This window comes from Oncorhynchus keta, chromosome 2 (assembly GCF_023373465.1).
Source record: "Oncorhynchus keta strain PuntledgeMale-10-30-2019 chromosome 2, Oket_V2, whole genome shotgun sequence".
Classification (NCBI taxonomy): domain Eukaryota; kingdom Metazoa; phylum Chordata; class Actinopteri; order Salmoniformes; family Salmonidae; genus Oncorhynchus; species Oncorhynchus keta.
The window spans coordinates 59300065-59313306 of record NC_068422.1 but is presented as its reverse complement, the minus strand read 5'-3'; the positions used below and the strand labels follow the sequence as shown (position 1 = coordinate 59313306).

Below are 13242 nucleotides of genomic sequence, written 5' to 3'. Positions count from 1 at the left end.
AGGACACAGAGAAATACAAATGGTATCCACGAGTTCATCTGACTCTGGGGAAGTAGACTGACAAAATCCCAAAGTGTCCTTTTAATGAGGCCCAACTCCCTAGACCACGTTCAAAGCCAGTGTCGGTGGACAGACTTTTCATTAGTAACTGTGAACCCTTGAAAGAGGGGACAACGATAAAAAGGGGCCCTCTGCTCCCCACATTGTCAAGTCAAGTAGCCAGGATCCTTGGCCCCGAAACCGCAAAGCATTGAGGAAAAAAAAACAACACTAGAGGGGTTTGCTTTAAAAATAAAAAAAAGTGATGGAGAGGGGCAGGAAGTTTCAGTTTAATAAACTGTCAGGACAGGCAGAAACCCAGCCAACGTTTACAAGAAAGGAACGAGGGGGATTCTGCATAAAGAAGGAGGGGCATGAGAGAAGGCGGGAGTGGAGAGGAGGAATGCTCTTAAGAGAGGAAAGGAGAAGAGAAAGGTGACAGCACTTTACCTGCTGGAGAATGAAGGTTTTCATAGCGGCAAGGATGAGGGTGACGTATTACAAAAGCAGCACAGAGACACGGCAGTAACCCAGTCCAGCGCTGATATTAATGGGGGCTATAACCTCACAGATCTAGGCCTCTCCTAACAATCTCATTGGTCACTGGTTGTCGGTTTCAAATATGGCAGTGTAAAAAAGACACGATAAACCATCTACTGTACACATCTGGAAGGAAATGCTCTAAATATCTAAATACTAGCCCTGGTCTCAGGAAAGGAATCCCCAGTCACATTTAGTAGGCTCCATTGAGAGAACACGTTTTGAAAATGGCTGAGATCCTACCTGAACGTGCCTAAGAAAGTACCATTTCCGTTTCTTTCTGAATTTGTTTTTTTGTGTGTCTATTCAATGCAACCCAAATGTGGCCATATCCAACAAGTTAGCATCCTTCTATCCTGAAGATCGAGCGAGATAATTCAGCTTCAACTGAGAACATCATTAACGTATGTGTCCTTTATTCTTAATGAGCGTTTAAAACAGTTCAAATACGATCTGTGGCTCCGCTTCCCTCTCATGCACATAGCATCTTACTTGGTCGAGTGAACCCTAAAACGATTTCATACCCTAAAGCTCTAACTTCCAACATTTGATCCTTACAAAAATCTGATGCAGAAACAAGCGGTGCATCAAGTCTTCCATCTTAACACAGCAGGCCTGACTCCTAAGACCTCATGGTTAAAAACTAAAAACACAGCAAATAAAGACAAACCTCACAAATAGGGCTGTTTTGTCTTGTTTTATAGTCAGCAATAAATATGAAAATAAGCACACATTCATATTTGTGAGGGCTGGACTTCTCAAATTGCCAAATGAAACTAGCTAAACAAGAGCTGGTGTGAATCCACTGAACCCCGAGTCGTTACAGTTGCTAACTCTGTGCGTCAGCGTTTTCGTCTGTCGTGAAGCTGAGTTACTGCCGTGTCGAGTACAGACCTAGAATCAATAGATGTGGTAATTACCAAATTCCTCCAGGACAAAGACTCCCTTCACAGTATTGCACTTTTTAATGTGATTCAGCTCTATGAAAACCTAAAACAAAAAAAACAAAAAAAAACAACAAGACAGAACATTAGTAACTCAATGACAACATGCTGAAATGAAACATTTCAGAGAGAAAATGAACAACGTTAAATTATCATCTAGTCAATACTAAAAGGGAAAGAAATACAAAAGATGGTATATGCAAGCTTTTAAAACGCTACCAAAATGAAATAGGACAGCACAGAACAGAAGTTTCCATGTTTGAATGCTTACATGGGCTGGGGTTAGGTGAGTAGCAATGCATTGTGGGAAGGTCTATGATGAAGTGAGTGCTATTAATGATTACTGGCTGAATGAAACTATAATATGGTCATTTGTTCACACTATAGTGCCTTAGATAAAGTGTGCCTCAGCAAAGCTATTGTGGCCATTTGTTGTCAACAGTGAAGCAATGGCGACTGCTAATTCATTTCCATTTCGCTACCGATGCAAATGCACTGTGGCCCATGTAATGCTTAGCATACATGGAAATTCCATATGAAAACAGAGATGAGGACACATAAAATAAAGTTGACCACACACAGCTAAAGAAATTGAGGGGAAAAATACCCCCCCAAAAAAAAAAAAAAGTCATAACCGCTAACAAGCAAACATGGCAGAGGTTGTGTACCTTCCGCTCCTTGCAGGGGGAGAGAGCATGGAAGAGAAACGGTTTGGATTATTATCGGACAGAAGAGCACAAACACTGGACGACGCTCAAAGAGGGCGCTGCACTATTAACCTAATGGACGGGACTTGACGTATTAACAGCTATCAATGCTAATATACCGGTCACAGAAAATTCTACTGGAATGATGAAGTGCTAAACTACGAAAGGTGGGAAAATAACTACTGAAAGTTGGTCTAGTCTATACTTTAAACAGCTGGACTTTTTTGGGGTTCGTTCCTGGGCCTAACCCAGAAAATGACATAATTACTACCAGTTTTGACGGCTGGGAACCCATTCCCGCCCCCAATGCCCTCCATGCCCCCTCCTCCAGCAACGAGGGCTGGCACCAACAGCTCAGTAGTACAGGTACAAGAGGGCAGTCAGCCACATCGCCTCCCCAACAAAACAGGCTGCCACCTATAACAACCTCACCCCTCTGTAACATGCCCGCGTATTTAACCCTACGGTGACCCGTCTGTCACTGGAAGCTTGGGTTGGCCTGCACTGGCAAAACGTAATGGGTTGGGCATGAACTATTAATTTGAAAAGGTTCTTTAAAACAAGACAGTTAAGTGTTTGTTTAAAAAAAAAAATGATTGCATGAATGATGTCTATGAATATGACATCTACTACTGGTGCATGAGCTCCTGCAGAGCTGACGCGGGGAAAAAAAGAGGTGGTTTGAATTTTCCAAGCAGCACGTACGTGTTGTTCCTAAAAGGTCAATTAGGTTAAGTGTCTGTAGTAGGGAAAGGGTATTACAACATTATGACTGTTGTACCCTTGTTCAATTCGATATGATGATGATGATGAAACTGTTCTTCAACCATAGCAACGTGTTCTAACCTGTTAGGTGTTGCTTCAAAAAGAAGGCACAATCAAATACACTCTCGATTGGCCACTGCGATGTCTAGCCTTAATTCCTTTCAATTAGGTGCACTGTGTGATCTAAAGAAATCAAGAAGGCAGTTCAAAGAGCTAGGACCTTTCATAAAGAATGTAGTGGTCAAAAACATTGTTTTCTATTCTACTACAATAGAGTATTACTTTATGAGTAGGCATTCCCATGTGTTGATTCAATGCGTTTTTGCCCCAATCCTACAGTGTGATATGTCCAGTGTGTTTCTTCACTATGGTTATATTAAAATGAGTGCCACTCCTATGACCCTCAATCATTGGCGGAGCAATTGTATAATTGTTCTTTCAGATCCAAGCATTTCCTTTGGGTCCAAAAATATCTACTTGTGGACTGAGGTCAATTATATTCTTCCTCAAGTTGATTCAGGAAATGGAATTGCCCCAACCCCAAAAGTTGTGAATACTTGAGGTATTTTTCATCTAACTTTAATATGCAGGTCAAGGGGACAAAACTTTAAAAGAACGGTAAAATAAAATGGCAATTATTAATGAAAAGTCTTTGCACAAGGTCATATGTCTTACCTCTGATGAACAAATCGCTCTTACACAAACAGAACACTCGCCTTCCCTCACAAACGACAAGGTTTGGGCACCACAACTAAGAATGCTAAGCATGAACAGAATATTTTTGTATTAATATATATATATTTTTTTTAAATGTCAAATTATGATTATATATATATATATATATATAAATAAATAAATAAAAAAGTACCCCTTTTTTCTTCCCAATTTCATGATATCCAATTGGTAGTTACAGTCTTGTCCCATTGCTGCAACTACCATACGGACTCGTGAGAGGCGAGAGCCACGCGTCCACCGAAACACGACCTGCCAAGCCGCACTGCTTCTTGACACACTGCTCGCTTAACCCGGAAGTCAGCCGGGGGAAACAGTGTACAGCTGGGGACCTGAAGTCCGCGTGCATGCCAAACTCTCCCCTAAACTGGACGACACTGGGCCAATTGTGCGCCGTCTCATGGTTCTCCCGGTCGCAGCCGGCTGCGACACAGCCCGGGATTGAACCCGGATCTGTAGTGACGCCTCTAGCACTGCGATGCAATGCCTTAGACCGCTGCGCCACTCGGGAGGCCTTTAACAGAAATGTTTAAGTGGATATGTGTTTTCATCTTGAAACATACATCTTAGTGACTGCACAAATAAATCATAACATATTTTAAATCATAGAAAGACAAAGCACAAAAATGAGTTATTCCTCTAAGGTCCTGATCAAAACAGTGACTGGTACTCTGCTTTTTCACTCAAATCAGTAGGCTATAAAAATGTATCAATGTCAAAGATAAATGCCTTCTATTCTCTCTTTTTTTTAAAGGGACCTTAGAGGAAGTGAGCCACTGTGTGTGGGTGTGAGAGAGAGAAAGAAAACAGAAAACGAGGAGAAGAATTGCGGTGGTTGGAAGGAGGTTAAATGGTTTTGCGTGTGCGTGTGTATGTGGTAATACAGTCCTCCTACCTGGCTGTGCATGAATTTGAGGTTGATGCCTTCCAGGGTGACTTGCAGCAGTCCTCCCTCGCCAGTCTTCATGTCCTGCACAGGGAACTCTCCACCCAGCTCTGGACCTATGGAGAGATGGGCAGATCGCTTAAACCAAAGGATCCCTCTCCTATCCATTCCGCTGTACATCTCTTTTGAAAAGTGTTAGTGATGACAGACAGAAAAGTCTTTACTTGGCCTACTGAGCTGATTGACTCAAATGGTTATAGAATTTATTGGACGATAAAGCAGTAGGGTAGAGCTCACCTTCACTCAGAGTTATTCATACATCTCAAAGTTCTACTTTTCCATAGACTAATGAACTGTTACTAACTGTTATTAGCCCCTAGTGTAGCGGTATACAAACTTCTTCATCGGGGACCCCATTTTTCGGGGCCAAATGTAATGACAACCGTAAAAATCGGCACATTTCCATTTTTACACGAACAAATAACCTTTATTTCATGACATTTTCATCTCTCTTACCGAAATGAAAAGAAATCAATAAATACATTTACTCAATAATTCATTTTTCAAATGATCTTTCTCAAAAACGTTTGTATATCGTCTCATACATTAATCTGTACTCTTCATTTATTTTAAATATATTTTGGTGACCCCACTGTAATTCCTCTAGGTCCCGACCTAGACTTTGAATACCACTGCCCTTAGGGCCATCCATTTTCAAAACGCAGGGCAAGAATACATTGGTGGTGCCTCAAAGAAAGAGACTCCAGCCAACGTGCACACCCACATACCTGGTTTAATGCTCTGCTGTCGGGCAGCAGCTCTTTCCATGCTGTCCTTCACACAGTAATACAATTCGCGACACTAGACAACAAAACATTTGAATTTCAGATTATGGAATACAAAAAATGGCTGTACAAAGACTGACACGAAAGTCACAATTTACAGTCACCTTAATCACAGGTTCCACTAACACGGATATCAAAGGTGTTCATAATTGCTAGTTGCATTTCAGCGCTAACGGTAGGGGTTCACCTTCTTGGTGTAGAACTTGTTGAGTTGGGTCTCCTGGCCATTGCGTCTCCACAGACACAGGACCTTGGTCTTGGGGCAGTAGGTCATGTTGATGAGCTTCTCGTACCACCAGCGCTCATACACTGTGCCGATGTTGCTGCGCAGGACTATACAGTCATCACACACCTGAATGGGGGAGATGGACAGAGGCAAAGGATGCAATTATTTGATATCCACTGTAGAGCTAAACGCTAGATCTACTGAAACTACAAATTGCAGAGTTTTGACAGTTCTTGACGATGATTTGTAAAGTCGATCTATTCAGATACTCGTCGGGCCATCTCTGGGGGCAAAATAAAAAAAAACATGAACAAGGCCAACTGCATGTACAAGGAAGGGCCAGGAAAGTGAATGCTGAAAGTGTCTTTCTCATACCTCCATGAAGAAGATGTCCCCCGTGGTATCAGTCCCAGCGTGCACCACGAAGGTCTGCTTCTTGATGTGACGGCTTCCGCTAGGTCTGATGGACAGCTCGCGACCATTCTGAAATGTGAGTGAACAAGACTTTTTACCCTTCTCCTACAATTTCTGCAGCCCTGTGGAAATCAAATTCATTTGGATGGGGATTTATTTATTATGTTAATCTGTTTAAGCTAGAGATATGTTGTTTTCTCTTTTTTGCATGGGCTGCGTCTCAATCCACCGCATCCGCCGAGATCGCCCTTCCACATCTGTGGTGAAAGGTGGCAGAATTAGAAGAGCGGTGTTTGTCGGACCATGAGATATCCAGAAAATCAGTCTTCTCCGAAAAACGTCTGTAGCATCTGAATGGTTTGGCCTATAAAACTATTATGACTCATGAACCCGATGGTGTTCTCTGTTTTGCTCTACGAAGTTGATACATCCCCTTCTGCCAACTTCTGTCTGTAGCCTCCGAACAGTTTGGGATACACAGTAATATGACCCCTCTCTGTGGAAAGGCGAGTCTCTCACAAACACGTTCATGTTGGTTGTTTTGCTCTAGGATGCCCACAAGGCCTCAAGACTCATCTGAAGGTCCCCGGTATCAGTTTCTTTTTAAATCAATGGAAGTAAATATGGAGATTGTTAATTGCCTTGAATAAGGGGTTAAATACATGCAAAAAAATAAATAAAAAATAATAAATTTCCTGATCTTTCTTATATCTTTCAGATATAGGACAGAATTTCCTTTGGGGGGATTTTTTTTTTTGTGGGGGGGTATTATTGTTCCATGTATTGAATCTGTTATTCAACACTTTTCTATGGGCTAAAAGCAACAATGGCCATATCAAATGTTTCATCCCCGGCTTAGACAGGGCTTAGACTCTAGAGGGTTAAACAAATATCAGCAACACTGATATTCTCACACACACTAAAAACATGTGTTGCATAAAAGGATCTGGCTCGAAGGACCACATAAAACGTTGAATCTTTATGCCACTTGGTAGAACAGTTGACTGCCTTAGTGGCTCTTATTTTATTGAAGAGAGAGAATCATTGGTTCTTTCTTACCAAATTAGCCAGTTTGTCCAGACACTCGTTGATCTCCTGGCTGTGGCTAAGGCCGATGTGGGACTTCCCCATCAGACGCCTCACCTTCTTCCTGATGTCATTCTTGTTCACCTGGCCAGACAGAGAAGGACGTACAGACAAACTTAGCAAGAGACGTCGGAAGATATGCGATTACTACTTATCTGAACATTCGTAGTTGCTGCAGTTGGCATACGGGGGTTACAGAGTGAAACATTGTGTGTGATAGACCCACCTTAACCATTAGCATGTAGGCGATCATATTGTGCAGTAGAGTAGCTAGCAGCCTGTCCTCATCGTCCTCCAGGCGCTTACGGTCGTGGTCCCCGAGTGACAGGTATCTGTGTAAACAGTGGTAACCGTCAGCCTCTAAACAGGAAACACAGCTATACAAGGATGGCTGTCATTTCAAAAAATACAGATCCACTCTAATAGGCAACCTGTACCTGTCAATCATCTCTTGAGGTCCCTGGTCCATACCCATCCCCTCCCTCTCCAACATGACAGCATCCAAGTAAGCATCCTCCCAGAACTGGACCTGGTCCCACAGTGTAGAGCGCTCCTTACCTACATAAATACAACACTCACTGCTTATCTGTATCCAAAAGGACACACACGTACACAAAAACACATCATGACCACAATCACAAGGGCACACAAAAAAACACTAAACTAGTCTACAAAATCATCCACAGGTCAAAATCACCTTCACACTGACATCTACTGTTCATGTCGCCCCACACTCACCAGTAGACGTGCATTAACATACACATGATCCCACAGAACCTTACATAACTGCACACACATAAACACCCACACAAACGAACACTCACCCATACGAACACACACACCAGACCATGTGATTGTTGAAAATGTTTTGACATTGTCCCTTGTTTACTTGTCCATAGGAGCCCTGCTACATTGTTTACAACACCAACCACTCAGTGTGATGGGAAACCCAGTGGCGGTAAGGATCAAAGCAGCACATCAAAGCCCAGGTGGCCATTTCATACAAGCACAAACATAGAAGGTCAAAAGGTGAAAGAGGTCAGTCCTACTCAGAGAGAACGTTTCCATGGCAGCATCCTCCAGCTGGTCCCACATGGAGCTCTTGTCGCGCCCTGCAAGGTGTTCCCGGGACACGCAGTAGGGAGGAAGAGGAGCAGCAGAGCAAAGAGGGTTAAGCTCAGAGCTGAGTGGGTTAATGACAAACCAAGCGGGGAGAGAGAGAGAGAGGAAGGGGTGGAAGCACAAATAAATATACCCAACCTCATTCACTCCAGACCTACCTTCACGCTTTATAGTACAGTTCATGCAGTGTTAGTCAAATAGTGAGAAAGAGTTAGACGTATCAGATTGATATGCAGTACCACTCAAAGGTTTGGACACACCTACTCATTCAAGGGTTTTTCTTCATTTTTACTATTTTCTATATTGTAGGATAAGACATGAAAACTATGAAATAACACATATGGAATCATGTAGTAACCAATAGTGTTAAACAAATCAAAATATATTTTAAATTTGAGATTCTTCAAAGTAGCCACAAGAACGGTGAGCAAAAATCCCAGAACCACACGGGGGGACCTAGTGAATGACCTGCAGAGAGCTGGGACCAAAGTAACAAAGCCTACCATCAGTAACACACTACGCCGCCAGGGACTCAAATCCTGCAGTGCCAGACGTACTGGCTTAAGCAGGGGGACACATGTCCAGGCCTGTCTGAAGTTTGCTAGAGAGCATTTGGATGATCCAGAAGAAGATTGGGAGAATGTCATATGGTCAGATGAAACCAAAATAGAACTTCTTGGTAAAAACTCAACTCGTCGTGTTTGGAGGACAAAGAATGGTGAGTTGCATCCAAAGAACACCATACCTACTGTGAAGCATGGGGGTGGAAACATCATGCTTTGGGGCTGTTTTTCTGCAAAGGGACCAGGACGACTGATCAGTGTAAAGGAAAGAATGAATGGGGCCATGTATCGTGAGATTTTGAGTGAAAACCTCCTTCCATCAGGAAGGGCATTGAAGATGAAACGTGGCTGGGTCTTTCAGCATGACAATGATCCCAAACACACTGCCCGGGCAACGAAGGAGTGGCTTCGTAAGAAGCATTTCAAGGTCCTGGAGTGGCCTAGCTAGTCTCCAGATCTCAACCCCATAGAAAATCTTTGGAGGGATTTGAAAGTCTGTGTTGCCCAGCAACAGCCCCAAAACATCACTGCTCTAGAGGAGATCTGTATGGAGGAATGGGCCAAAATACCAGCAACAGTGTGTGAAAACCTTGAAGACTGACAGAAAACATTTGACCTCTGTCATTGCCAACAAAGGTTATATAACAAAGTATTGAGATAAACTTTTGTTATTGACCAAATACTTATTTTCCACCATAATTTGCAAATAAATTCATTAAAAATCCTACAATGTGATTTTCTGGATTTTTTTTCTTCTCATTTTGTCTGTCATAGTTGAAGTGTACCTATGATCAACATTACAGGCCTCTCTCATCTTTTTAAGTGGGAGAACTTGCACAATTGGTGGCTGACGAAATACTTTTTTGCCCCACTGTATGTATGTATGTATGTATGTATGTATGTATGTATGTATGTATGTATGTATGTATGTATGTATGTATGTATGTATGTGTATGTGTGTGTGTATATGTATGTATGCCTTATAGGAAGGATTCACTCAGCAAGATGACATTACAACGAGCAGCACCGCAGATGTGAGATGAGCATGATGCAAGCCAGCAGAGACGTTTAGCCTCGCGCTTCAACGTTCTTCGATGTTGCGGAAATTGACCTGATATTTACTGTAACTTTTTAACACAAAGTTGAACAGAGGGAGACTGGAATAGATGTTAAACCACAGCCTTTCTAAAACATCAGTCATCTGGAACGTACCCAGCAGGCCATCACATAGGTAAATCCTCATACTGATGTCTTCCAAGGGCTGGGTGGGAGGCCCCTTAGCCATGACAGGCACAAGTTTAGCCTTCGCCTCCTTCACACCAGGCTTCATCTTTTGGGTCTTACCCTGGGAAAACACCACAAAACATAAATCATGGGATAAATTCATCTTGCCAAAGACTTTCAAGATTTTCCTGCATTAACAAGATTGGCATCCACAGGCAGACTTCATGTTCCGCAGCGAATGCATTTGCACTTATCAACCCCCCAAAAAAAAAAAAAAACATTTGCACTAATATTAACTGGTGAATCAAGTGTGTGATCAGCCAGGAAGGACTTTCCACTCACAAACACTGAGCTGGTAGCCGGGTTGGTCTCAACCTCGCTGTCGGACAGTGTTCCCCTGGAGAGGTTGAGATGGGGGGCTTGCCTGCCACCCAAGCCCTCCCCAGCGGTGCTACTCAAGTCACTGTCAGCTCCCAGCGTCTCTCCTGAGCTGTTACTTATCTGGAGAGGTCAAAGTGTCAGGAGACGAGTGAATATCAGGCATACTGAGACACAGAGAACTCACACTGACTAAGGCTAAAAGAGACAAGAGTTAGATCAGTACTCCTCAACCCTGCGCTTGGAGAGCTGCAGTACTACAGGTTTTTTTTGAGGATCACTGAGTTACACTAAGGCTAAGAAACACTGGGGAAGAGGTAGATTAGTATGACACGTACGGTTTTGACAACAGCCATTGTGCCAGGCTGAGACAAAGCAAGACAAGAGATGAGTAGGACTAAAGTTAGCAAAGACTAGAAATGAATCAAGCTCGGAATTTAGTAAGATTGGGAAGCAACCTGGTTTGGGATAAGTGTTACTGGGGATGTATGGCTTGAGCTTAAATGAGTCTGTAGAACCCTGAGTGTAAACCTTGTAAGACTAAAGATAAAAATTGCGCTTTGGGATAAGCGGGCCTTGTGATGAGTCACACTGAGGTAAGGTTGAGAGGGGCTAAGGATTGGGTTGAGATTGTTTCTCTGTGTTGGCCGCGCCCTACCACTGTGCTGGCCTCTGAGTCCTGGCTGGTGCTTCTGGTAAGGACTGGCGCTTCAGTGCCGGTCACAGACTCTGTGTCACTCTTCTGCAAAGCAAGACCGAGAAAGAGAGGTGAGCCGACAGTGGTGTAAAGTACTACTTAAGTTGTTTTTTGGGGGTATCTGTACTTTACTATTTATATTTATCACAACTTTTACTTTACTACATTCCTAAAGAAAATAATGTACTTTTTACTCCATACAGTTGACACCTGACACCCAAAAGTACTCGTTACAGTTTGACAGGAAAATGTCCAGCAGACAAGCACCAGAGTTGGGGGACAACCGGCGTGAAACAAGTGTCAGATTCAAAGTGTGCATTCTTCACTTAGTTACGAAAAGAACAGACCTGGGATCCAGAGGTGACACTAAGGCCACTGTCAGCACTGATCTGGGACTTCTTCTCCTCCGTGTCAGTCAGCTCAGGGTGCTGTTTCTTAGCCCCCTCCGCTCCTGCAGGATACATGTTGTTGTCAGCACGGGTGCCATGCGCACTTCCACACTGCCCCCGTATGGAGTGTCACATGATTGGCAACTGGCAGAGAAGTGGGGGAGGGGGCTGGTGACCTAACTGCTATTGAAAGGCTTGCACACATCACACTGAATGTGGATTTAGCTTTCGTCTTCCGATTTGAATGACGACACTTTTCACACGATTCTCCATGTAAAATTGGTGCGCACTCGGTTCGCAAATTATGTTCAGAGGTGCAAGGTACTCTCGGCCAGCAAACGCTATTGGTGTGTCTGACCTCTAATACCATCACTTTGGGATTGACCGGAAATACTGGCCCTACAAACGGGCACTTCGTTTAGCCAGAGGATCTTGCCTTTCTTTTTTTGTTGTGGAATTCAATGAACAACAGCTGTTGTTTTTTTATATTCAGGAAGCAAAGAAATGTATAATAAATCAGTCATGTTCAGTAGGTCAAAACAGAAGAAAATGGCTCAAAACAGAGAGATCATATCTCATTTGTTTTCTGTTGCAAAACATTGTTATGTGTGCCCTAATGAACATGACCCAGCTGTCAGATTTCAATAGACCAAGCATGTGACTATTCAGAGGCAAGTGGAGAGTGCAAAATCAGTAGGAATATTGATAGATGTACATCAATCTGTAATTGACAAAGGCAGATACCAATATAAAAGAGGTCAACGTTACAAAAATTGACATACAGACTCAGGCAGTTAGGCATGCAGACAAACTGAGGGACAGTCAAAATAGGAGACCATTTTCTGCACAAGTTTGCTTTTAGACAAGCATTGACCAACAGCGCTGTTGTTAATATACCAGTCAGTTGTTTCAGAAACACCTTGTTATGACTCACATAATGCACCTCTACGAAAATGTTACTACAATTAAACAAATGCTGGCCTGCAATCTGTACATTTTGAAGAGTCCGGGATATCAAACCTTTACATCGGAAGAAAGTACAGTCAATTACAATGGTGCAAATGTACAAATGTTCAATGCAAATGTAACCATGACATGACTTCTGTGATACATTTGGTCATGCAGCCAACAAACCTGCAAGAGATGTTTGTACTCTAACAAACTATTGTGTATTCATTCATGGCTCAGTTATGTTTTTTTTTTGTACAATTTAACTTCTTGCTATGTAGTGATTTTCCAGAAAAGCACATTTGCTAACTTAAAATGCCACAACTGACTTAACTTTGATAGAACCTCAAGAGCCCAGGAAAATAGGGAATGTTTGGGATTAGGTATGGGTCTGACAGACTACATTTCCAATGACTATTTCACAACTCAGTGAATAGGAATGGAAAAAGTTGTTGGCAAACATATGACAGAGTAGCTATATGGAAAGAAAGAGGAACTCCCTATATTATGACTCCTGATTTGAGATATGCAAGCGTAACTCAGTTATTCCACTGATATCAAGACATGATTCACCCCAAATTTACAAAACGTTACGTACACACCTCAAATCAAGATTATGGACCTAAAGTCCTAGAATCATTATCCATGTCAACATGATCACTTACATTAACTATTTAAATCATTTGTGACTAATCGACATAGTTAGGTTGGGAAAAGGTGGAGAAAAGGGCGTGGAA

The 13242-nt window shown here is 42.6% G+C and overlaps 1 protein-coding gene across 15 annotated transcripts in view; it reads right to left on the bottom strand.

Moving 5' to 3' along the window:
• LOC118362231 (MAP kinase-activating death domain protein-like) overlaps positions 1 to 13242 on the bottom strand; it is a 73790-nt gene that overhangs the window by 9531 nt on the left and 51017 nt on the right. For 8 of the 15 annotated variants that reach the window (XR_008079302.1, XR_008079318.1, XR_008079303.1 and 5 more), the window contains 15 exons: positions 11516 to 11619; positions 11130 to 11213; positions 10436 to 10594; positions 10082 to 10214; positions 8234 to 8296; positions 7622 to 7742; positions 7411 to 7516; positions 7158 to 7268; positions 6060 to 6167; positions 5646 to 5810; positions 5402 to 5474; positions 4623 to 4729; positions 3864 to 4241; positions 3671 to 3755; positions 1500 to 1569 (listed from right to left, as the gene is read on the bottom strand). Coding sequence is in view for 4 of the 15 variants with exons in the window: in XM_052479310.1 (XP_052335270.1) it covers positions 1500 to 1569; positions 4623 to 4729; positions 5402 to 5474; positions 5646 to 5810; positions 6060 to 6167; positions 7158 to 7268; positions 7411 to 7516; positions 7622 to 7742; positions 8234 to 8296; positions 10082 to 10214; positions 10436 to 10594; positions 11130 to 11213; positions 11516 to 11619 (1404 nt within the window). In the remaining 11 variants the exon portion in view is untranslated. Of the gene's footprint in view, positions 1 to 1261; positions 1474 to 1499; positions 1570 to 3670; positions 3756 to 3863; positions 4242 to 4622; positions 4730 to 5401; positions 5475 to 5645; positions 5811 to 6059; positions 6168 to 7157; positions 7269 to 7410; positions 7517 to 7621; positions 7743 to 8233; positions 8297 to 10081; positions 10215 to 10435; positions 10595 to 11129; positions 11214 to 11515; positions 11620 to 13242 lie in introns of those variants that run through there. The other 7 variants (XM_052479310.1, XM_052479321.1, XR_008079307.1 and 4 more) reach the window with 6 other exon arrangements.